Here is a 25089-nt window from a genome sequence, read left to right as displayed (position 1 = left end):
AGTATCTCAAATGTAACCGGTTTAGTTCATTGATTATGCTTCCTCTTCACTTGTAATAAAAATCAATTTTGTTTCTCAACCCCGGTAGCAGGTCATTAAATACGTCTCAGCTCAAGGACAGAATTGGCAAATCAATACACAAATTACTTGGTTCTGCAAATAATTAAAAAAAATGCATAGATCTGCAATTACCACGCTGAATTTTGATTTCTACCTAAATAGGCCTTTTGTTAATACATTGTTTTTTTTTCTGGCTGAGACAAAATTTAAAACAATATCTTGCTTGATGAATTATAACATTACATTACAGAACTAATCAAATTCTAAGCAGATATTTTATCATTTATATCACATGTTTGTAAACAACAGTAGCTTAAATCAGAAACTCATAGTCTAGACTCTAGAACTCTGGATGTATGGCTCTTGGTGCTAAACCACCAGATGTTGTAGGCATAAGAGCAACATTATCGGACGGCCCTTGGCCCGTCCCGAACACTATTTGGGCTAAAAAGAAAATCAAAAAGAAAAGATTTTGTTTGGTCCGGGCCTTAATTAAGGTCTTTTTTGACGCGTCCCGTGAGCAACGTGGCAGCACAGGAGAGGGAGATGTAAACGAAGTCGATGAAACCTATTCCGTGTGTTTCTCCTCTTTTGTCGAAACTGAAGCGAAATCGATTCACCGCTGTCGATCTGATTCGCCTCAATCCGCTTCTCCTCGATCCGTTTCTCTTCGCTCTGTTTCCTCTCCGACATCGATTCAGTCCACCTCCGAACAGTTTCCTTTGGACATCGATTCAGAGTCGACCCAAACTTGGGAAGGTATGTGTCTAACCTCCATTGTAATTTTGAGAAACCGAGTAGGGGTGTGTAGATTCAATGGTTGTTTGTTGTTTGGTTGTTTGTTGATTAAATGATTGATTTGATTCGCTCTTCTCGTTCGTTGTTTGATATGCTCCGCTCTTGTGATTGAAGTGGTTGTGAACGGAATAGATATATAAAAATGTATTGATTCGTTGGTTCTTTGATGCTTGCAAAAACTTTAAGATTGAATGGCTGTGAATGAAAACTCGTATAGATTGATCGATAATTCGTATAGCTTCTAAGCTCGGGTCTTCTGTATATATTTGATGTAATGGTTGTTTCATAATTAATATTCGTATAGCTTTATTGAAAATTCGTATAGCTTCTCTACCTTTCAAAATCGGATAGGTTGATAGAATTCTTTGGTCTGTTATCAGTTAAAATTTGAAGTATTTTAAACAACTTAGAATTATGGTTTACATCTCTTCACTCTTTACTCAACTAGAGTGACACCTCCTTAATTTCACTCTTTACTCTAGTAGACTCACACTTCTTTACGTCTTTACTGAACTAGACAAACTAGTTCTACTGTCGTCGTTACTTGAAACCGTAGATAGGTTAGTAATAAGTTCAGATTAGACATATATGGTTTATGGTTAGTCTTTATGTAGAAACTTAATACTCTTCACCAGCTAATATTAAACTCCCATCTCAATCCCCTTAAATATACACACCTGCCTTCTCTCTTCTATCCATCTCCTAATCTACAACTCTCTCTCAAATATTTATCTTGTAAAAGTCGTATGGGTTCAAGAAATTTTCAAAGTCAGTCCTCTAGTTACGTAGGACTGCTTAACAGTCAACAAGGAAGTCGTGTGAATGAAAACTTTCCATATGAAAGTTTTCATTCAACTGTCAACTTTGGAGAATCGGAGATCCCTCCCTTTAGTTCACAACAAGCTGAACAGACGCCAGTAGACACATCAGTGGACCGTAATGCTAGACGCAAATGGGGCCCAGCTGATGACGCGGTTCTAATCTCTGCTTGGCTTAACACTTCGAAGGATGCCGTTGTTGGAAATGAGCAGAAGTTGGGGGCCTTCTGGAAACGGGTTGGAGATTATTATGCTGCAAGTCCTCATGGGCAACAGGAGGGTGAAAAGAGAGGGGATCTTACTTGTAAGAAGAGATGGCACAGAATAAACGATCAAGTTACAAAGTTCTGTGGGGCTTACTCCGCGGCAGAGAGACAAATTGGGAATACAATTTGGCGTATTATCTGACAGATGGTATCTATCCAAAATGGGCGACTTTTATTCAGTCTATACGACTGCCACAGGGTGCAAAAAATTCTTTATTTGCTACGCGTCAAGAATCCGTTCGAAAAGATGTCGAGCGGGCCTTTGGGGTCCTCCAAGCTAGGTTCGCCGTTGTTAGAAATCCTTCTAATCTATGGGATAAAAACAAAATATCGAATATTATGCGAGCATGTCTCATACTCCATAATATGATTGTCCAAGATGAACGGAATTCAGATACTCTTGAAGAATTTCAAGATGACGATTTTACTTTTACCGTCAAAAAGGCTAAAAAACCCGGCAATATAATTGCTCGTCGTAAAGAAGTTCGGGATCCACATATCCATCAACAATTAAAAGAAGATTTGATTGAACATATATGGGATAAATTTGGACATCTTCCAAATTACATATAATGTGTTTTTGCTTTCTATGATTTAAATAAAATGTTTCTCTTATTTTATTTATGCATTTTGTAATTTTTTTCCACTCCTTTGTATTTTAATTTTCATGTTCTACGTATTTTAATTTTCAACTTTTCTTTATAATGTCATAAGTTATTCGATAATTTGTCTTCAATTAATAAAAAAAAAATTAATTCACTAAGGGACTTTCATAAGTCCCACCAATAATCTAATTTCTAAAGGAAAATCCCTAAATATGACCTTAACTCACAAATAACCTTAAAATATTCTAAGGGCCAAAAAATCAAGACCCACCTATAATGTTGCTCTAAGTGCTTCCTTTTATTTTTCTTATTTTTTTTAGTTTATTAACTTTTGTTTCCTCTCCATCTTTTTGGTATAGCTTTATAGTGAGATACTAATAAAATCGAGTAGGTTGTTGCTTGAAGTAGGCGTTCTTGCCCTTCAACATTCATCCTTGTTTTCATGACATGTGTTACATACACGCATTAGTTTTACACATTTCCGTATTTATATGTTTTGTGTCTATATCTTACGAATGTACTGGAAAAGCTTAAGAAACAACAGGAAAACTATACTTAATTTTTCGAAAATAAAGATATAAGTGCGAGGAGCGATCATGTTAAAGTTTAAATAAAATTTTCGCCGAAATGTGAGTTAGGTTTTAAAAGGTGGTATACATATATATAAGATTTTTGTACATAACGAAGTTTTGACACACACCTTTGCTTATAAGCGTTTTGCACTGTTTTGACTCAAATCTTAATTTTATACGATGAATTTAAAAAAAAAAACATTTAACCTCGTCGATACGAATATACGATGAAGTTTTGACACCCAACTCTGCTAGCTTATTGCACCATTATGACATTCCAAATTTCTGAGAGAATTTGTATGATACGACGTATTAAACTTTAATTCAAGCCACTAGAGTTTTTTTTGTATAAAATGCAAATTATTCGTAAACTGATAATGAAATAGCTATCTGGAGTGCAAATAACGAAAGAAAAGTAAGGAAAGAAAATCATTATTAGCCTAATTAGTCGTGGTTTTATATGTGAACTTGACTTTAATTTGAATGTAAGTTGTAAGTTAGAACCATAAAACAAACCTAATCATAATTAAAATTGATTATTTATTTCTTAAACTCAACCGATAATGGTAGTTAAAACCACCGCTCACTTTCGTTTATTTTCTTTCAAAGGGGTTACCGATTTTACTAAGGAAGCTTCTTCATCTATTTTTATTGTTATCTGGTATTATTGTCAGAATATTTGTTTAACGAATGTCTATTATCTATATGATAAAAAGTTGACTAGAAGTCTATAAGATAGAAAACAAATATAGAGATTAACACTATAGTCTTGGTCTCCGGTGATATCCCAAATCTTTGCAGTGATTTTGTTCAGGAAAATAAATATTTATAGTACACAACTAGCAAATAATTATTTCCAAAAGAACAGAGCCTGGAATGATAATATGGGTTGCATCTGGTTGTAAGTGTGAAGACATATTTAAACAATTAACACATTGAAATTTTGTTCATATTCTGGCATGAACAAAAAATTAACAAGCAGAATCAAATAAGAAACCAAGGTAATAGACCAAGAGAAGACTCACAATTTATACAAAATATTTTTTTTTATAGAAATTAAATAGATATGCTGAAAATATAAGACGATCACGAAGTGTAACGACAAAGCTCCAAGTGTGCAGATGATCGATCAAAATCTACCAAAGTGCCTAACTTCTCCTCTCCACTAGTTTTTCTTCTCATACCAAACTCATAAGAAACCACATATCAAAATAATATTACTAATTCTTTCTTTACGCAAATAACGAAAGAGAGAAAACAAATAAACGTTAGGCCAATTGTAAACACCACGTAGCTTCTAAAAATCGCGGACACGTAGCTCGAGAGAGATACGGAACTACGGTCGGAGAAAGAACTAAAAGCTTCTTTAACCACACAGAGATTGACACGTCATAGTTTCTAGAGACTGTAATCCAAGAAATACCACGTCACCACACCCAACGAACTTGCGTTAGATACGTTCCACTGCCACGTCACATGCCAATTGATATTTTACTCACGTTTCTCAAACCTCTCTTCTTTTGGTACTCTTGAAACTTCACATATTCAACACATTTTCTTCTTTTTTTGGTTACTTTAAAAATTAATAAATAACCAAATCAAATCAAATCAAAACAGGTTTTCATTTGGTTATCAACTTTTAAAAGAAATTCACGTGTACACACAAGAACATATTTACGTTATTATATTCATAATAATAAGCGTTGGTAGATAAACTCGATGTTACCAAAAGTATACACTATCTAATCCACCCATTATATATAAAGCCTTGTGTTGAATAGCAGCAGTGTAAAAAAGCAAAAACTACACAAAACATATACAAACCTTTTTTAAGTATTCTCTAGTCTTGTCCAAATGGAATGGACTAGAGGAAGAATCCTAGGCCGTGGCTCAACAGCCACCGTCTTCGCCGCAACACGTCACAACTCAAACGAAATCCTCGCCGTCAAATCCTCCGAGCTTCACCGATCAGAGTTCTTACAAAGAGAGGCAGAGATCCTCTCGTCGTTGAGTTCTCCCTATGTGATCGGATACAGAGGATCAGAAACCAAGAGGGAGCTAAACGGCGTCGTCACGTATAACCTTGTGATGGAGTACGCGCCGTACGGAACGTTGACCGACGCGGCGGCGAAGAACGGAGGCGGGCTCGAGGAAGCTATGATCGTGAAGTACACGCGAGAGATGCTACGAGGGTTGGAGTATATTCACTCGCGGGGTGTCGCGCATTGCGATGTGAAGGGGAGTAACGTGGTTGTTGGGGAGAAGGGTGAGGCCAAGATTGTTGATTTCGGGTGTGCGAAACGGGTCGACCCGGAAGTTGAGTCGGAGCCGGTGGTGGGAACGCCGGCGTTTATGGCTCCGGAGGTGGCGCGTGGGGAGAAACAGGGGAGGGAGAGTGATATATGATGAATAAAGAAGACCGAGTCTTTCGGTGTTTGTTTCAAGTATTTCTTGTTGTTTAAGTTATTTGAATAAGTCTTCCTCTGTTATAGGAAGTGGTTTAGTTGTTAACGAGTTTGTAGGAAGTAGTTGTACGCTTTGTTATTTAAGCAACGCTTACGTTGTCTTTGTTGAATAAGAGAAAACAGAAGTTTCAGTTTATAAAGAGTTTCAAGTGGTATCAGAGCTCTGACAAAATCTGTTGTGAGTTCTAGGTGAAATCAAAGTGAGAAGAGATGACTGAAAAGGAGTCCTCGTTGAGAATTCCAAAGCTTGATGGAGATTATGAGCATTGGGCAATGCTCATGGAGAATTTGCTGAGATCCAAGGAGTGGTGGGAGCTGATCGAGACCGGGATCACTCAGCACGGAAGAAATGTGACGTTGACGGAAGATCAGAGAACCGAGCTTGCAGATCAGAAGCTCAAAGACCTCAAGGTGAAGAACTATCTCTTTGCCTCCATTGACAAAAATGTTCTGAAGACGATCGTGAAGAAGGACACGGCAAAGGACATATGGGAGTCTCTGAAGGCAAAGTATCAGGGCAACACAAGGGTGAAGAGTGCACAGCTTCAGAGGCTGAGAAGAAACTTTGAAGTGTTGGAGATGAAGGAGAGTGACTCAATCACGGACTACTTCTCCAGAGTCATGGTGGTGTCTAACGACATGCGGAATCTTGGAGAAGAGATGTCAGATGAGAAGGTAGTCGAAAAGATCTTAAGAACACTTGTGGAAAAATTCACCTATGTGGTCTGTGCGATAGAAGAGTCGAAAGATATCAAAGACTTGTCGGTGGATGAGCTGCAGAGTTCACTACTTGTCCATGAGCAGAACCTGAGTAAACACACTGGAGAGGAACAAGCACTGAAGATGGAAGGAGGAAGAGGACGAGGTGGCTATTCTAATGGACGAGGGGGATATCAGAACAGAGGTAGAGGCAGTTACAGAGGGGGTCGTGGAGGACAAGACAGAGGAAGTGGAAGCTTTGACAAAAGCAATATCGAGTGCTACAAGTGCCATAAGTTGGGACATTTCAAAAACGAATGTCCTAGCTGGGAGAAGGCGGCTAACTATGCGGAACTGGAGGAGGATATCCTGTTGATGGCTCAAGTTGAGACTGAAGAAAGACATGTGTGGTACTTGGATTCCGGATGTAGCAATCACATGTGTGGAAACAAGGGATGGTTCTTAGATTTTGACAACAAGTTCAGACAACAAGTGAAGCTTGGAGATAATAGGCGGATGCAAGTGGAAGGGAAAGGCAACTTAAGGTTGGAGATTAATGGTGTCATTCAAGTGATCACTGCAGTCTACTTCGTGCCGGGGTTGAAGAATAATCTGTTATCTGTCGGTCAGTTGCAGCAGAAAGGGTTGAGGATAATAATCGAGGAAGATACGTGTGAGATTTGGCACAAACAACAGCGCAGGCTGATCATGCACTCTGTAATGACCACAAACAGGATGTTTGTAGTAACTGCTGTCGTCAAGGAGCCCAAGGAAGCACTAGAAGCAAACCAAGTTCAGAGTATGGTGGAGACGTTGGAGGAAACTTGGCACAAACGCTTCGGACATCTGAATCACAACAGTTTGCTAACGTTAGCAGATAAGGCAATGGTGGAAGGTCTACCAAAGATCAACATCAATGGGACAGTGTGTGAAGTATGTATGAAGGGGAAGCAGATTAGAGAAAAGATACCAAAGAAGAGTCTATGGAGAGCAACACGACGACTGGAGCTGATTCACAGCGACATCTGCGGGCCTATCTCACCCACATCTGAAAGCGGCAAGAGGTACATAATTAATTTCATTGATGAGTATAGCCGAAAATGCTGGACCTTCTTTCTTGCTGAGAAATCAGAGGCGCTGAGAACCTTCAAGGAGTTCAAGAATGCTGCAGAGAGGGAAAGTGGGGAGCTGCTTGTCTGTCTCAGAACAGACAGAGGTGGAGAATACAACTCCAAGGCGTTTCAGGACTACTGCGTGGAACACGGTATCAAACGGCAACTGACAGCCGCATACACGCCCCAACAGAACGGCGTTGCGGAAAGAAAGAACAGAAGCATCATGAATATGGTGAGGTGCATGCTGTTTGGTATGAAGGTACCGCTCAGGTATTGGACAGAGGCAACACAATATGCTGTTCACATCCTCAACAGAAGCCCAACAAAGAGACTAGGAGAAGTAACGCCAAGTGAAAGGTGGAGCAATCACAAGCCGACTGTAGAACATCTTCGTGTGTTTGGCTGTGTAGCTTATGCGCTTATACCTTACGAGAAGCGTGTGAAGCTAGATGAGAAGAGCGTGAGATGCGTCATGTTTGGTGTGAGTAAGGAGTCGAAAGCTTATAGACTTTATGATCCTATTGGGAAGAGGATTATAATAAGCAAAGACGTGAGGTTTGACGAGGAGATGCAGTGGAGTTGGGAAGGTAATGACGATGAAGAAAAGTTTGTGGAATGTTTGGATGATGAAGCTGAAGAAGAGAAGAGTCAGGGTGAGAATCTGGAGGCAGAACCGGTAGCAAATGAAGAAATGGTAGAAGAAGAACATGTTCCTGCATCAGAAGCGGTAGAAGAAGAAAATGTTCCAGGAACAGGAGAGAGATCAAACACAGGCAGAGCAGGAAGGAGCAAACTCAAACCAGTCTGGATGAAAGATTACGTAGTTGATGGGAGGGGTCTGATTATGGAAGAAGATGGTGAAGAATTGATTGCCATGTTTGTCTCCGGTGATGATCCAGAGAAGTTTGAAGAAGCGGTCAGATATGACATATGGAGGAGAGCCATGGAAGCCGAGATTGAATCGATAGAAGAGAATGAGACATGGGAGTTAGTCAGTCTACCTGAGAACGCAAAGGTGATAGGCGTAAAATGGGTTTTCAAGACCAAGCTGAATGAAAAAGGAGAGGTGGATAAGTATAAAGCAAGGCTTGTGGCTAAGGGATTTCACCAAACCTATGGAGTAGACTTCCATGAAGTCTTTGCACCAGTGGCCAGATGGGACACAATCAGGTTGATACTTGGTCTTTCGGCTCAAAGGGGATGGAGCATTTACCAACTAGATGTGAAGAGCGCGTTCCTGCACGGTGAGCTGAAGGAGGATGTTTACGTGGAACAACCCAAGGGGTTTGAGTCTCAGGAAGATGGTGAGAAGGTTTACAAGTTAAAGAAGGCTCTATATGGTCTGAGACAAGCTCCTAGGGCCTGGTACAGCAGGATCGAGAGTTACTTTATGAGGGAAGGCTTTGTGAAGTGTTACTGCGAACACACATTGTTCGTAAAGACAGAAGGAGGGAACTCGTTGATCATCAGTCTGTACGTCGATGATCTCATCTACACCAGCAACTCGGAAAGCATGCTTGATAGCTTCAAAAAATCGATGCAAGAAGAGTTTTCAATGACGGACTTAGGGAAGATGAAGTACTTTCTAGGTGTGGAGGTTGTACAAGATGAAGCTGGGATCTTTATAAGTCAGAGAAAGTATGCTCTGGAGACTCTGAAGAAGTATGGGATGCAGGATTGCAATGCTGTGAGAAATCCGATGGTTCCAGGCAACAAACTGACAAAGAGAGGAGCTGGAGAAGAAGTGGATCCAACGGCTTACAAGCAACTTGTGGGAAGCTTGAGGTACCTAACAGCTACTCGACCTGATTTAATATATTCTGTGAATGTGGTCAGTAGATACATGGAGAATCCAAGAGAGGAACACATGATGGCTGTCAAGCGTATCATGAGGTATGTGAAAGGGACTGCAGGTTTCGGAATTCAGTACTTGCGTGGTGGAGAAGAAAAACTTGTGGGGTATGTGGATAGTGATTATGCAGGCGATGAAGACGATAGAAAAAGCACATCAGGTTTTACATTTATGTTTGGAGGAGGAGCTGTGTCCTGGAGCTCAAAGAAACAGCCCATCGTTACTCTTTCTACCACGGAGGCAGAGTATGTTGCTGCAGCAAATGGAGCTTGTCAAGCTGTATGGATGAGGAATATGTTAACTGAAATCGGGTTTGATCAAGGTGATGGTACGGTTCTTTTCTGCGACAACAGTTCAGCTATCAAGTTATCAAAGAATCCTGTGCTACATGGAAGAAGCAAGCATATACATGTGAGGTTCCATTTCTTAAGAGAGCTCGTGAATGAAGGTATCATTTCAATGGAGTATTGTTCAACTCATGAGCAATTAGCGGATATCATGACAAAACCGGTAAAACTTGAAGTGTTCGAGAAGTTGAGGGCAGACATTGGAGTAACAGTGAAGGAAGGTTAAACTTGAGGAAGAAGTTCAAGTTTAAGGGAGGGATTGATGAATAAAGAAGACCGAGTCTTTCGGTGTTTGTTTCAAGTATTTCTTGTTGTTTAAGTTATTTGAATAAGTCTTCCTCTGTTATAGGAAGTGGTTTAGTTGTTAACGAGTTTGTAGGAAGTAGTTGTACGCTTTGTTATTTAAGCAACGCTTACGTTGTCTTTGTTGAATAAGAGAAAACAGAAGTTTCAGTTTATAAAGAGTTTCAATATATGGGCGGTTGGGTGTACGGTGATTGAGATGGCCACTGGGTCTCCGCCGTGGACGGAGGCGAGTTCGGGTGAGAGTCCGGTTTCAGTTCTTTATCGGGTCGGGTATTCCGGTGAGGCTCCGGAGCTTCCTTGTTTGCTTACGGAAGAAGCGAAGGACTTCTTGGAGAAGTGTTTCAAGAGAGAAGCGAAAGAGAGATGGACGGCGACGCAACTCCTAAACCATCCGTTTTTGATAACTAAACCGAACACTGAACCGGTTTCCGGTTTGGTTTCGAGCTCACCGACAAGTGTGATAGATCAAACGTTTTGGACATCGGGGGGTGAAGAAGAAGAAACAGAGGAATTACAGGAGGATTCAAGAAATCTAGACCGTTTAAACTTGTGGGCTTGTCATTCGGAGAGGATCGGACGGTTGAGATGTGTTGGTGGGTTGGATGGGTCCAGATTGGATATGGAAGGTGGGGGCTGGATCACGGTGAGGGTGAGTTGTGAAGGAACAATGGTTGGTGGGTCACATGAGGAAAATATATTGGGGGATGGGGGGACTGTAAATGGATTTGGGTGTCATTTGTGTGAACTGTAGAAAGTATAGGGGGTTGATATTAGTGAAGATCTCCAATTTAGATCAATGTAGTAGCTTGTTAGTCTCCGAATATTCGACTGATCACATGTATATAATTGAAATCACCATTTTTTCAGAAACCAAATCCAATTCATCTAAGTTAGCAAAAATATGTTGATTCATATGGAGTTTCAAGGTTGGTTGGCCTGCATTGGAGAAAATGATGAACTATTGTTAGTTGTTACATTAAAATCTTGTTATCCCACGTTTTATGACTGTTTCTATTTGACTACTCAGTTTTAGTCGTGAGAATAATATACTTTAATTGTAAGCTTTTACCAATGTCTCAAATGTCTTCTTTGTCAACTATAGTTTCGAATGGTAACGTACGGAATAACTGTGGTTCTAATAATAGCGAAAACGTTTAGAGATTTTTATTATTATTAATTGTGGTGGAGGTAAAGACGTTACCATTCAGAACCTACATAACACATTAATGAGAGTTGTGGCTTATATGATACATGATGTCAGTTCTAGTAAACAGTGTGTGGATCCAAATTTAACTATTTAATACTTTGTATGGGAAAGTAAGACGTGAAGGAAAGAAGAAAGCTTCCAAACACACTTCAAATAATTGTTGTAAGCTATGTAAACTTGTATTAAGTTTCATTCAAGAATCTTCTGATCTTCTAAAGACTAAAACATTATTACAACAACAATCTTGGTGAAGATAAGGTTAAGTAATGAGATATAATAGATGAAGATAAGAATACTTTGCTTGTAAGGTAAGTTCATGTCTGAAGAGTTATCTTTTTATCTTAGAAGGTGAATAACGAATCTTCTGTTTTGTGGTTATGACTCTTTTTTGTATAAAGTCATAAATAACCATAAATAGTATGGTCACTTCCCACACGAATGCTTAACTTCGAAGACGGTGGTGAACATTCTCCTTTTGTTTTCTAATTGATTCGGCTAGCTTATATGTCTTGGTATTAACTTATTGAACTTTTTTTTTTTGAACACCATAACTTATTGAACTATTCTCGCAAATGTCTGGGTAAATACACATAACTAATTTTTAATCAGATTTTTGAATTGATTTTGTAATTTTATATTCTGATGATTCCAAATATATATATTAATTAAAAGAAACTAATTTTGATCAGATAAGTATAATTTTGGTTTATTTTAGATTATATTGTAGAATACAATTTTTTTTTTAGAAAGTATGCTCATAATCCTCCATTTTATTTTACATAGTGTGTCTTGAAGCCACACATAATTCTTTTTCTTTTTAAAAATTTGAACTGAAACTTAGGTTGTGATTGATAGTTTGTGGAGTAAAATGAAAAATAAAAGTAGAAATGAGAATAAAAATTAAGTGAGAAAGACAGAGAAAAATAATAAATTAACGCAAAATTTAGTTTACACAGTAACAAGAGTAAATGGGAAGAAACACAGTTTCACTTTCACCTCATTGGAAATTTGTAGAATAATTAAGGATAAAAGTTTTTCCACCATTAGAAGTTGGGTTAACAATGCTAAACAGTCAAAGCTTTAGAGTAATCTCAACATATGAAGGATTAGATTATTCATTTATCATGAAGCCAGTTATCCAATATGTTAGTGAAAGCAAATAAGCTATCTCAATCCCACAACAAAAACAGCAACCAAAAGGAATTCTCTTTTATAAAAAAAAGAAGAAGAAGAAAGCTAACAAAAAAAGCTTAGAACAACCTACAATTAAGAGAAATTATGAGAGATCACACTTTTTGCAATTAAAGAAACTGGAGTATTAACCTTCCTGTTAACCAACTCTAACTTCCATTGATCCATTGCACTCAGGAAAGACAAAATCTTATTGCTTGAAGGAAGGCCAAGCAAGAGGTCTATTCACAGCACCTAATAAGTTCTCTCTATTCCTTTTGATGTAATACAAATTGTTTTAAAGTAATTTTCAATTTTCTTTTTTAAAAGTTAGAAGTTTATCAATTTCATAGGTCATCCAAATTGCAATTGCGTTTCCTAATCAAATATCCCCAAATATGCTAGGCCCCTAAAGCCCAAAAATATCAATATTAAGTTTGTAACAAGGCCCATTACACAACTATTTCGAAAAACAGGTGAGACAGAGATGTGTTGCTAGCTAGTGTAGAATTGAATCACATCCACACACCCACAGAAAAGCCAAACCACACCACGACTCTGCTGTTTTCCTCATTTTATCTTACACAATGGCTCCAATCAAACACCACTTCACCCCCAAAACTCTCCACCACTTCTCACGAAACCATGCTATTAAACATCTCATCTCCCCCAATCTCTCATCGAAACCCTCACTTCCTCTCCCCTCTCAACCACCTCCCTCCCCGATCCAAAACCCACCTCTCAAAATCCCACCTTTACTCTGCTTTCCCCAACCAAACCCTCAAAAACAGAGCACCCTTCGGAAACAAGACCCCCCCGCATGGAGACCGGCTCCGTCTCAGACCAAAAGCTCTCCCCGGGATCGACTTAGGAAGCTTCGAGTCCGTCCTAGAAGCCACCGCCGTCCTCACCGCCATCATCGTCGTCCACGAGTCCGGCCACTTCCTCGCCGCCACCCTCCAAGGGATCCACGTGAGTAAGTTCGCTATCGGGTTCGGTCCGATTCTCGCTAAGTTCGATTTCAAGAACGTTGAGTATTCCCTTAGGGCGTTCCCTCTAGGTGGGTTCGTTGGCTTCCCCGACAACGATCCCGACAGCGAGATTGCAACCGACGATGAGAACTTGCTCAAGAACAGACCGGTTTTAGATAGATCGATTGTTGTCTCGGCTGGGATCATCGCTAATGTGATCTTTGCTTATGTTATAATCTTTGTGCAAGTGTTGTCCGTTGGTTTGCCTGTTCAAGAAGCCTTCCCTGGTGTTCTTGTCCCCGAAGTTAAGACCTTTTCTGCTGCTTCCCGTGATGGGTTGCTTTCTGGTGACGTTATCCTCTCTGTTGATGGTGCTGAGTTGTCTAAGACTGGTCCTGACGCTGTCTCTAAGGTTGTTGATGTTGTTAAGAGAAGTCCCGAGAGTGATGTGTTGTTTAGAATCGAGAGAGGGAATCAAGATTTGGTTGTTCGGGTTAGGCCTGATAAGAACTTCGATGGGACGGGGAAGATCGGTGTTCAGCTCTCTCCAAACGTTAGAATCACTAAGGTGAGGCCGAGGAACGTTCCCGAAGCGTTTAGGTTCGCGGGGAAGGAGTTTATGGGGCTGTCTTCGAATGTCTTGGACGGTCTGAAGCAGACGTTCTTCAACTTCTCTCAGACAGCGAGTAAAGTGGCAGGACCCGTGGCGATCATTGCGGTGGGAGCAGAGGTCGCGAGATCGAACACCGACGGGCTTTACCAGTTCGCGGCGCTGCTGAATATCAACCTGGCCGTGATTAATCTCTTGCCGCTGCCTGCTCTCGACGGCGGGACGTTGGCGTTGATACTGTTGGAGGCGGTTAGAGGAGGGAGGAAGCTTCCTGTAGAGGTGGAGCAGGGGATCATGTCTTCAGGGATCATGCTTGTGATATTCCTTGGATTGTTTCTCATTGTCAAGGACACACTTAGCCTTGATTTCATACAAGAAATGTTGTAGTTACATCTCTTTTGCCAAAAGAAAAGTGTTTCGAGTACTGTGATACTGAATATGGAAATTGATTTGTGATTGGGTGTATAACGACGGTCGGTCTTGAACTCATGGCTATTAACTCTGCGTAGATGGCGATGCTCTCTCAACACAAGGTTGCCATTGGTTTGCATAGGCATGGGTGTTAAGAGTTTTGGACTGGATATTTCGGGTCTTCACTCATATGTCCCGTCCCATTATAATATTTTAGAGTAATTCTTGGGTTCACCAACCAATAGTGTTTGAGTATTTGATATTTGATATCTTTTAAAAAAGGAAACAACATTGAATTTCCAAATAAGATCTTTTTTAAATAAAACAATAAAAATACATAAAAATAGTTACAAAAAATAAATAAATAAATATTTTTAAGTCTTCAGCAAAATACTAAACCCTATACTCTAAATCTTAAACCCTAAACTTTAAACTTTGGATAAACTCTAAACGTTTGAAAATCTTAAACCCTAAATCATACAATAAAAACTAAAATTTAATAACACTAAACCCTAAATCCTAATCACTAAACCCTAAACCCTTGGGTAAACTCTGAACCCTTGGATAAATCATAAACTCTAGAGTTTAATTTTAAATATTTTTGATTTACAGTTTATGATTTATCCAAGGGTTCAGGGTTTATCCAAGGGTTTAGGGTTTAGTGAATAGGATTTAGGGTTTCGTGTTATTAAAATTTAGTTTTTAATGCATGATTTAGGGTTTAAAATTTTCCAATGGTTTACGATTTATCCAAAATTTAAGGTTTATAATTTAGGGTTTGGAGTTTAGGATTTAGGGTATAGGATTTAGTATTTTGCTAACGGTTTAAAAATATTTATTTATTTATTTTTGTAACTATTTTTATGTATTTTTATTGTTTTCTTTTAAAAATATAATCTTATTTGAAAATTCAATGTTGTTTCCTTTTTTAAAAGATATCAAATATCAAATACTCAAACACTATTGGTTGGTGAATCTAGAGGTTCACCCTAGGGGGTGAACCCAAGAATTTCTCAATATTTTATTAGTACATGTCGAATTCAGACAATAACATTTCTGGTTTGATTTCAAATTTATATTGTATCTTAAAGTTTATAAAGTAATAATATATTGTTCGGATTTGAGTTATATCGGTTTGGTTTGGTTCGGATGTATCTGAAGTAAAAAACAAAATTTTAAAATAAAACATAAGAAAAAAGATTCTTAAACTAAATAAAAATTAATCTAACACACATCAAATTTGTAAATAACAATAAATACTAAAATCAATCGTGAAAACACATCGTCTGTAAATAATATGCATTATCTTATAGATATAATAAACTTGTTACTTCAGTCAGTAAATTATGAAATATTTATTTATAAGCAGTTGGGTGTTTAAAGTATTTATTTAAATTTTAAAACTTATTTTTATATATCATATCAAAATAAACATTAAATTGAGTATTTGATATATTATATATGTTTCAAAAATTTATATTGACTGATAATTTCAGATTTTTTTGAGTTATCCGATCCGTTCGAGTTCAGCTAAAATATGACCTTATAAAATTCATTCTTGTATTTATACATTTCAGATCAGATAACATATCAAATTTTTTGGTCCGAATCTCGGATTCCGAATTCTATGCGCCCTAGGTTTCCATCTCAAAGTTGATTAGATAGATTTTTTTTTTGTTTTGTTTTTGTTTTTGTGGGAATTGTGGTTACTGGATCTAGACCCAAATCATTTATCAGAGGTTAAAAACGACGAATAATCCAATTCCATTTTTAAATGTGGTATGTGGCATGGTTTTATTTTGACAAAACAAATGAAAGCTTAGGTTCTTGCATATATTCAGTATAATTTTCGACCTAGCAAGAGTATCCAACCTAATCTTACTGAAACTTGCTTTAACTTGTTCTTCACTCTTGAAACCGTTTAGATATTTTTTTGATATTTTTTTTATTTTTGTGGAAATTGTGGTTACTGGACCTAAACCCAAATCATTTATCAGAAGTTAAAAACTACGAGTAATCTAATTTCATATCTTTTAAATGTGGTCTATGACATGGTTTTATTTTGACAAAACAAATGAAAGCCTAGGTTCTTGCATATATTCAGTATAATTTTCGACCTAGCAAGAGCATCCAACCTAATCTTACTGAAACTCTTGATTTAACTTGTTCACATGACTCTACTTAACTTGGTATATGAATATTGGAATGTGGATTATTAAAAGTTATTAGCTTACCGGTATTTAGTTGGCGTTCTTGTTAAGGGGGAGAATCTAAGTTTTTTTTGTAACTTAACCCAAACTATATTGCAAAGTGTCATTTACAGATAAAATAATCAATTAACATAATCTCTCTCTCTCTCTCTCTCTCTCTCTCTCTCTCTCTCTCTCTCTCTCTCTCTCTCTCTCTCTCTCTCTCTCTCTCTCTCTCTCTCTCTCTCTCTCTCTCTCTCTCTCTCTCTCTCTCTCTCTCTCTCTCTCTCTCTCTCTCTCTCTCTCTCTCTCTCTCTCTCTCTCTCTCTCTCTCTCTCTCTCTCTCTCTCTCTCTCTCTCTCTCCAAATCAAGCTCTAAGGTAAGAAATAATATAATAATATGGTTAAATGAACGTGGATACATATGGGAAGTACTCCAAGGTAAGCCTTATTGATTTTACGAATTTGAATGAGTCCAAGTGTTCTAAAACGCGTTATTCACTCGTTATGCAGTAGTAGATGAACCTTCTGCGCCTGTCCGTATACGAAGACGTTTAAACAGATATATGTTTTTACATAAAGTATAAATATAATACTAATATATATACATTAATTTAGAAAAATGAATATAAATTATATTTCAAATATAATTTATATATCAGTGTATAGTTTGACATATATAAATACTTTTAAATTATGAAACAATAAATCATGTTTGAATATATAAGATGATCAATTTAGAAATTTAAAATTATTTTGAAAACAATTGATCTAATAGCTTTAATCATATATATACATAAAATAAGTAACAATTAAAATAAATAATAACATTAACAAAATAAATAATAACATTAATAATATTAACAAAGTCTGCATACACCACATAAAATCCACTTAAATGCTATTATGCGTTTGAACCATATAAATCCGTATACAAGTACGTATATGAAAACAATATAGTTGATTACCGTATAACGCCTAAATGCCGCCTAGACGAACGTCTATACCGTGTTGAATCCAACAAATGGGTTAAACCGAGAGATTTGACATTGAAATTCGTTGGTATATATCAAATTACTTCTCAAAAATCAAATCTAAAATACATTCAAAACAATCATTTTCTTGAATTATAAGCAGAGCCGTGCTTACATGAAAAAAACTAAACATTAGCCTAAGGCATCAAATATTTTTTTTCTTTTTGTAACTTGGCTTAAGGGCATCTATTTTAAAAAAAGTGTTAAAGCACTTCTTAAGATTTATTTCATTTAATTATATATTATAGAAAACAACTATAAAACATAGCCTCGTTAATAGTTTTATGTGTAAGCAAAAAGCTAAAAAACAGATATTAGAATGAAAAATGCAAACTATGGAAACAGTTGTTTTTCTCTAGAAATTGGGTAAATTATTTGTTCTATGGTTCTTTTACATTTTAGATGAAAAATGATTTGTTCTATGGTTCTGTTACACTAAGCTAGGATAGCTTTTATTATTGTAGATTCATATAAAAATATTTTCTATCGCTTTGGGCAGGTATTAGTGCTCGCACGGTGTTGATTATAAAGTGCTGATTATAAAGTGAGTTTTATGTAGTAGAACAGTATATTACCAGTGATACTGTTTAATATTTAATTTATTTTAAATAGAAAAATTAGTAAATTATAATGCTAACTTAATCAATATGTTTAGATTATCCTTTTGATGTAAAAAAAATTAATCAATATGTTAGGAAAAGCCAGACACTATAATTATTTATGTAATTTTCTCCAGACTATTTAATATCTAAATTATTTTCAAGAAAGATAATTATGTGCTTTAATAACTAGATATGTATAGAATCATCTACATGTCTTTTAATAAAATATATAATATCTTTTCCACGTAAAATCTTCAACATTGAAATAATTTCAAAACATATTCAATTCATTCTATATTTTATACAAAAGAGGTACTGTAGACATTTATATTTTGGCAACTAAGATATTTAAAATCTAAATTATTTGTAAATATAATAGTATATGCATTCAGTGATATTAGTATTTTAGAAGATAATAAAGTCAAGCATGTGTGACTAAGTAAATATGTACACTTACTTCTGTGAGTTAAAATGACTAATATTAAAATAATTAAAAATAAAATAAATTAAATATATAAAGAAAAATTAAATTAAAATTTTAAATTTATAAAAAAAAGTTGACGCTTTGAAACAAAAATTTAAGTAAATTTAAAATTTATGATAATATTTCCAGCAACATACATTCAACACTAGTTAAAAACAGATGGGTATAACTCCTGAAATATATGAATATGATTCCATCTATATTTTTAGAGTTTCAATTATTTAGTATAAATAATAGCCTTCATCGTTAATTAAATATATATATTAGAAAATAAATATCAGGTACATTGTTTTCAAAAAAAATATCAGGTACAACATTTCTAAAATAATCATTCATATTTTACCAGATAAAATATTAAAATTTAATTATTTAGCATAAATAACTAAAATGACTTAATTTTAAATAATTATATGTTTTATAAAACAATAACAAAACTTACTTCTGCAAGTTAAAATGATTAATATTAAAATGATTTCTAAATAAAATAAATTAAACGTATAAAGAAAAAATAAATTAGAATTTGAAATTTATAAAAAAAAATTGACGCTATGAAACAAAAATTTAAGTAAATTTGAAATTTATGATAATATTTCCAACAACATACATTCAACACTAGTTAAAAACAGATGGGTATAATTCCTGAAATATATGAATATTATTCCATCTATATTTTTAGAACTTCAATTATATATTATTAAAAATAAATAATAGTCTTCATCGTTAATTAAATATATATTTTAGAAAATAAATATCAGGTACATTGTTTAAAAAACAAATATCATGTACAGAATTCCTAAAATAATTATATATATTTTACCAGATAAAATATTAAAATTTAATTATTTAGCATAAATAACTAAACTTATTTAATTTTAACTAATTATATTTTTTGACAGCAACTAATTATATATTTTATAAACAAAATAACAAAACTTTTCGCTAAATATAGGTATATGTTTTATAGGTAAAATGTCTAACACTTAAAATATATATATATATATATATATATATATATGTATACCATTTGAAATTTGAAACTGTTGATGAACATAATTAGTTAAATTCGTTTAACACCAATTAATTTTGCATTTAAAAATAATATTTTGTAATTCATAAATATTTATTTATATTTTTAGTCAAATATAGATCACTAAAGCTATTTTTACCATCTGTAATTTATTAAAATTAAATTGTTTATAAATAGAATTAGTTAAGTGTGTTTAAAGCTTAATAGTTTTATAATTATAATATAATAATGAGACATATGAAATCCTTGAAATATTTATGTATTTTCAGCTAGAGTGAAAAACACTAAAATTTATAAATAAAATTATTTATGTGCATTAAATCCTATAAATCTTAATTTTTTAAAAATAATAAAAAGATACATATAAGCAACAAAATATGCATATATATCATTAGTTAAAATGTGTAAGAATAAAATTGCATATATATATATATATATATTTTTGAAAAAGGCTTTAAAATTGCATATATTAAATCCACTAGTTCAAATGTTTACAATTAAAATTAGTTGTACAGAATTAGTTAAATGAGTTTAATACTAACTAATTTTATATTTTAAAAAACAATAACGAGATAGGTGTAGTTTATTAAATATATGTATATATATATATCAAATTTTAATGAATTATATATATATGATTTTCAGATAATTTTTAAAAATTTAAATGATTTATAAATAAAATTAGTTAAAATGTGTTTAATTATACCTAATTTTATATTTTAATAAAAATTAAAAATACGGGTAAATGATACTAATTAATATGTGTATATATTCTCGAGCTAAACGTTATAACAATAACATTATATACTTTAAGTAGCTCTTTTTAAATTTAAATATTTATAAATATAATTAAATAACTGTGTTTAATGCTATTTAATTTTATATTTTTTTAAAAAGTAACGTATATTTTTAAAAAAATAACGTAAAGAAACATGTGTAACTAAACAAAATAGGTATGTATATTTATAGCTAAAATGAGTAATATTAAAATTATACCGAAACTCAAAACAAGAGAAATCAGTGTTGACTACATTTATTTTTATAAAACAAAAAAAAGTCGTGTAACTCGTGAGTTATTTATATACGACAAAATAAACGGAAAAAATCAATTAAAAATATTTTTATTACTTTTTCTTCTTTTTGTTAAGGGCTATTAATTGCTTCAAACTTATCTATTGAACATATCATCATTAACTCTTAATAGAGCTTTGATGAAAAGTTGAGAATATTCTTTAAAGAAGAGTGTTCTAACAAAATTTGACACCTTAGGGGCATTTTTTCTGTAAAAAAGAAGTATTTGCTTATAAGACTCAAACTCCTATGATGAAAATGTGCCCATATGAAATTTGATCATGCCAGCGTAATTTTGCATGAAATATCGCATAAATAACCTTTGAATTATCTTTATTATCCTCTATCCTAAAGAAAATATAATAATAAATCATTACATTATTTGTTTTGGACATTTAAAAAACGAGAAAAGGACAGAAAATGCGTGGGAGGAAAAGAAAAGGAGCAAGAGAAGAAGTAAAATAAGAGAAAATCGGGTCTTTGAAGAGAACGTCCCATTCCATAAGGCATGCAATGCGCGGCCGTGAAAGAAGCTCACTCCTCTCCTTTTTATTTATTTAATTATATTACATATCAAAAAACAAATATTACATATTTATCATTTTAATTAATGTTTCTACCATGGTTATTACTTAATTCGAGTGTTTGTCTATTGTTTCATAAGAGTTTATTAATGGTTGTAACAAGTCATTTTCCATTAGATTCTCTGTTCACATTAAATTAATGGCTTTGACTACCTAATATGGATAATTTAACATTCATTGTTTATAGAGAGCGACTTATAAACATTTAAGATTGAGACACTAAGAGGTGATATAAATTTTTTTCTTAAAAAGAACTTCTCATCATTACCACATCACAACATCTTATTTTTGATTTATCTCCAATTGGTCAAAGACAGAGAGTACTTATCCTATCTTTCTCTCAACTCCTTCTGTAATTTCTTGAAACCTCTGTCTTTTCTCTATTGAGAGACCAAAGAGACGATAGAAAGAGACAAAAGAAAGCATTAATGTTTAAATAAAGCACGTAATAACAACACATTATTACGTAATAATAATTAATACAAAAATAATATCACCTCCAAATATACACCAAACATTCTCAAAATGAAAGTTCACCCTTTCTTCCTTTCTCTATATATCTAGATTCATAACACACAGAGAAATACTTATATATACAAATATATATACACCAACACAAACATCGTATATATCAAGTCACAGAGAGAAAAAAACCTCCTCTGTTTCCTCCTTGATCGGAGGGTCTCCGTCTTCCATAAGAAAATGGACGGTGGTGGAGAGACGAGGGTGACGGAGGCGAAGGTGAGAGGGATGAAGAAAGGGCCATGGACGACGACGGAGGATGCGATCTTGACCGAGTACGTGAGGAAACACGGGGAAGGTAACTGGAACGCGGTGCAGAAGAACTCAGGCTTGTTCCGGTGTGGGAAAAGCTGCCGTCTACGGTGGGCGAATCATCTCCGGCCAAATCTGAAGAAAGGATCTTTTAGTCCTGATGAAGAGAAGATGATCATCGAGCTTCACGCTAGGTTGGGAAACAAATGGGCTCGCATGGCTTCTCAGGTTATTTTTTCTCATAAAATCTTTTTTTTTTCCTTTTTAAAAGATTATAGCTTTGCTTTAATCTTATTTATTTGTTTCTTGAATTCTACAATTAAAGAGCTTTGAATTTTTATATGCAATTAAAAATTTCTAGTTAAACACATCATTTGCATGTTGCAATGTGTTTTGAATCTCTCTTTCTTTTGGCATATGATTTTTCTTGCATCTATATTGTTTTTGTGTGATCCTTAATTAATAATATAAGATTTTTTTTTTCTTTCCATGTTGTAGTTACCTGGACGAACAGACAACGAGATCAAAAACTATTGGAACACAAGGATGAAGAGAAGACAACGCGATGGTTTGCCTCTATACCCTCAAGAGACTCAGCATCAAGGGATTAATAATGATGACGAGTTTGAGTTTAATTCATTTCAATTCCAAAACCAAGACCATGGTAACCACCAAAACATGTTTCAATACTCCTCTAATACTCCATCATCCTCGTCTTCTTTCTCTTCTTCGTCTTCTCAACCTTCAAAGAGGTTGTGTGTAGATCCCTTGATCTCTTCTAATCCTGGCCTAAACCAGATCCCTGAGTCTCCCATGAATTTTTCAATGTTCTCTCTTTACAACAATAGCCTTGAGAATGACCATAGCCTTGAGAATGACAACAACCAGTTTTTAAAATACTCATCCTCATCGTCCAATGAGTTTTGCAATCCAAACCAACTTCTTGAGCTACCATCCGAGATTTCGGACACAAACAATACGAATAAGAAAGACATTGATGCTATGAGTTATAGTTCATTGCTTATGGGAGATCATGAGACAAGACCGAGTTGTTTCCCTTTCGGACTAGACAATGCCGTCTTAGAGCTGCCTTCATCATCCAAAACACCGACCCATTGGTTCACTTCGAATACTATACTTGACGATGGTGTCCCCCTTGATCCACCTGCGGGTAACAGTGGACTGCTTGATGCTGTCTTAGAGGAGTCTCAAGCCTTGTCTCGCCGTGGAAACTACAATGACTTTACAGTTTCTTCGAATGATCTAGGTGAGGATCAAGACAAGAGAGTGAAAATGGATTGTGCGAATCGGTTGATAAATCATAATCCTTCTCATCTATCATCATTCGGTAAGAACTTATATATGAATTTAAAACCATTTTTACTTATACATATTTTGGTATACCCATTAATTGATACTGCACATGAGCCTAGTAGATATGTTTAGTCAGGATAATCAGTTTGGATTTTTTGGTTTTATAAAAGAGTAACCATAGTTAAACAGAAACAAGTATAGATCTTGAATATTAGATAATATGGAAAACATGTATTACTTTTTTTCTTTTGTAATTGATGTATTCATCTTAACTAATGTTCAATGTTGAATGAACAGGAACATACCCTAATTTTTACAAGAGATACAATGAGCCAACAATGGAGAAGGCAATAGTGGATGATGACGACGACATATTGATGAGCCTTCTCAACAACTTCCCTTCAACCACACTGTTGCCTGATGATTGGTATGGGACGAAAGATATCCAAACGGGAGTCTCACAAAGCGGAAACCATCAAGATAACAAAAGAGTGGAACTACACAAGGCACCGCCTTCCCCCAATACTGTAGATCCTCTGGCCTCGTTGGGTTCATGCTACTGGGACAACATGCCTAGTATCTTCTAATTTGGAGCTCATGAGCAAAATCATTTATTTGGTATTCGTAAAAAAGGGGAAAACTAATTGTGAGATTTGTTTCCGTTTGTGTAAAATATTTTGAAGTTATTCAGTTTGGGAATTGCTCTGGATTTTATGTTAACATATTTTCAAGTGGCTAAAAAAACAAAAGCAAGATTTAAAAGATATGGGTTTGAGCTTATATATTTTTCTTTGTTAACTCATATTATTCTTTTACTTAGTTCATTTTTCGGGCGAATCCTAATTTTGGATTTGATCATCTAGATTTATCAAACTTCTTTTATAAAACAATAAAGTTTACCATTTTACAATCAATTAACATTAGTGATTAGTCCATAATTTTTCTATACTACAAATTATATTTGTCTTTTGAACACAAAAATCAGCCTTTTGAATACAAAGCCCAATAACCCAAAAACTTATGGATTATTAAATACTATATTTGTACGTCTTGATTTTTAAAGAAATTAGAATTCTTTATCTCTAATCAAACTTTTTGTGATCCACTATTAGTTTTAGAAGATTATTGTCAAATTAATCGACAAATAAATTCATTATTTTCGGCCAAAAGCTCATGCTTTAACATAGCTTCTTGCCAATGTTTGACTACAAAAAGAACAATATCTCTTGAATTCAAACGTGACATTTTAACAATGTTACTACCATAAACCCAAGTAGTGTACAACCTTAAAACCTACATCATGAGGATCACAAACTAGAATAAACAGGGACGATTAATGCCATTTGTCAGATTATATATAATTTGAGTTGTAATAAGGACAAGAATTATTACCCACGTTAGGAAGAGATATTACGTCTCATGAGTAATGTAATTGGTTGCGAGACGACTTCGCTAGTTGCATACACTGCCATTTGCTTATGTCATCTGCAAATTATTCCACACTCTTCCCATAAATAACCTCCTTAGATTTCGGCAACTCAAGAAAGAAAAAATAAAAGTGAAGATAGATAATAATGTACAAGTAGTGAATGTATATTGTTCCTGATGTTTATATACTTGCACCTTACCTGAGTTCTTACATCACACTATACTATAGTTCTTAGGTCAGAGGTCTCTTTAATTCCTTCTACATTTCACTTTACTTTATTTATTTTATATGTCACCCCAGATGACCATA

The 25089-nt window shown here is 34.8% G+C and overlaps 3 protein-coding genes and 1 long non-coding RNA gene across 5 annotated transcripts; 3 read left to right on the top strand and 1 right to left on the bottom strand.

Moving 5' to 3' along the window:
• The first annotated feature begins 4387 nt into the window (after window positions 1–4387).
• Window positions 4388–10971, top strand: LOC106454820 (mitogen-activated protein kinase kinase kinase 3-like). Of its 2 annotated transcripts, none has more exons than XM_048778925.1 (2): window positions 4388–5519; window positions 10070–10971. In XM_048778925.1, the coding sequence occupies exons 1-2, from the start codon at window positions 4974–4976 to the stop codon at window positions 10652–10654; spliced, it is 1131 nt and encodes a 376-aa protein (XP_048634882.1). In that variant the 5' UTR covers window positions 4388–4973; the 3' UTR covers window positions 10655–10971.
• A 1847-nt stretch (window positions 10972–12818) lies between these two features.
• LOC106451320 (membrane metalloprotease ARASP, chloroplastic) lies at window positions 12819–14326 on the top strand. The gene has a single exon (XM_013893239.3). The coding sequence runs from the start codon at window positions 12926–12928 to the stop codon at window positions 14246–14248; it is 1323 nt and encodes a 440-aa protein (XP_013748693.2). The 5' UTR covers window positions 12819–12925; the 3' UTR covers window positions 14249–14326.
• Window positions 14327–20362: 6036 nt separating this feature from the next.
• Window positions 20363–22026, bottom strand: LOC111215597. The gene is made up of 3 exons (XR_002664475.2): window positions 21918–22026; window positions 21761–21823; window positions 20363–21643 (listed from the first exon to the last, which is right to left on the bottom strand). It is a non-coding gene; the product is annotated as an uncharacterized LOC111215597 (long non-coding RNA).
• LOC106454819 (transcription factor MYB101) lies at window positions 21966–24115 on the top strand. The gene is made up of 3 exons (XM_013896911.3): window positions 21966–22265; window positions 22536–23385; window positions 23649–24115. Exons 1-3 carry the CDS (start codon window positions 21966–21968, stop codon window positions 23936–23938), a joined length of 1440 nt encoding a protein of 479 aa, XP_013752365.2. The 3' UTR covers window positions 23939–24115.
• The last annotated feature ends 974 nt before the right edge of the window (window positions 24116–25089 follow it).

Source organism: Brassica napus, chromosome A5, assembly GCF_020379485.1.
Source record: "Brassica napus cultivar Da-Ae chromosome A5, Da-Ae, whole genome shotgun sequence".
Taxonomy (NCBI): Eukaryota; Viridiplantae; Streptophyta; class Magnoliopsida; order Brassicales; family Brassicaceae; genus Brassica; species Brassica napus.
This window is presented reverse-complemented; position numbering and strand designations above follow the sequence as displayed.

Excerpts from the sequence above, each read along its gene's own strand:
- LOC106454819 (XM_013896911.3), top strand. The coding sequence starts at position 21,966 with ATGGACGGTGGTGGAGAGACGAGGGTGACGGAGGCGAAGGTGAGAGGG. Across the intron at positions 22,266-22,535 it reads GGGCTCGCATGGCTTCTCAG|TTACCTGGACGAACAGACAA; the intron begins GTTATTTTTTCT and ends TCCATGTTGTAG. Across the intron at positions 23,386-23,648 it reads TTCTCATCTATCATCATTCG|GAACATACCCTAATTTTTAC; the intron begins GTAAGAACTTAT and ends TTGAATGAACAG.
- LOC106451320 (XM_013893239.3), top strand. The coding sequence starts at position 12,926 with ATGCTATTAAACATCTCATCTCCCCCAATCTCTCATCGAAACCCTCAC.
- LOC106454820 (XM_048778925.1), top strand. The coding sequence starts at position 4,974 with ATGGAATGGACTAGAGGAAGAATCCTAGGCCGTGGCTCAACAGCCACC. Across the intron at positions 5,520-10,069 it reads AACAGGGGAGGGAGAGTGAT|ATATGGGCGGTTGGGTGTAC; the intron begins ATATGATGAATA and ends AAGAGTTTCAAT.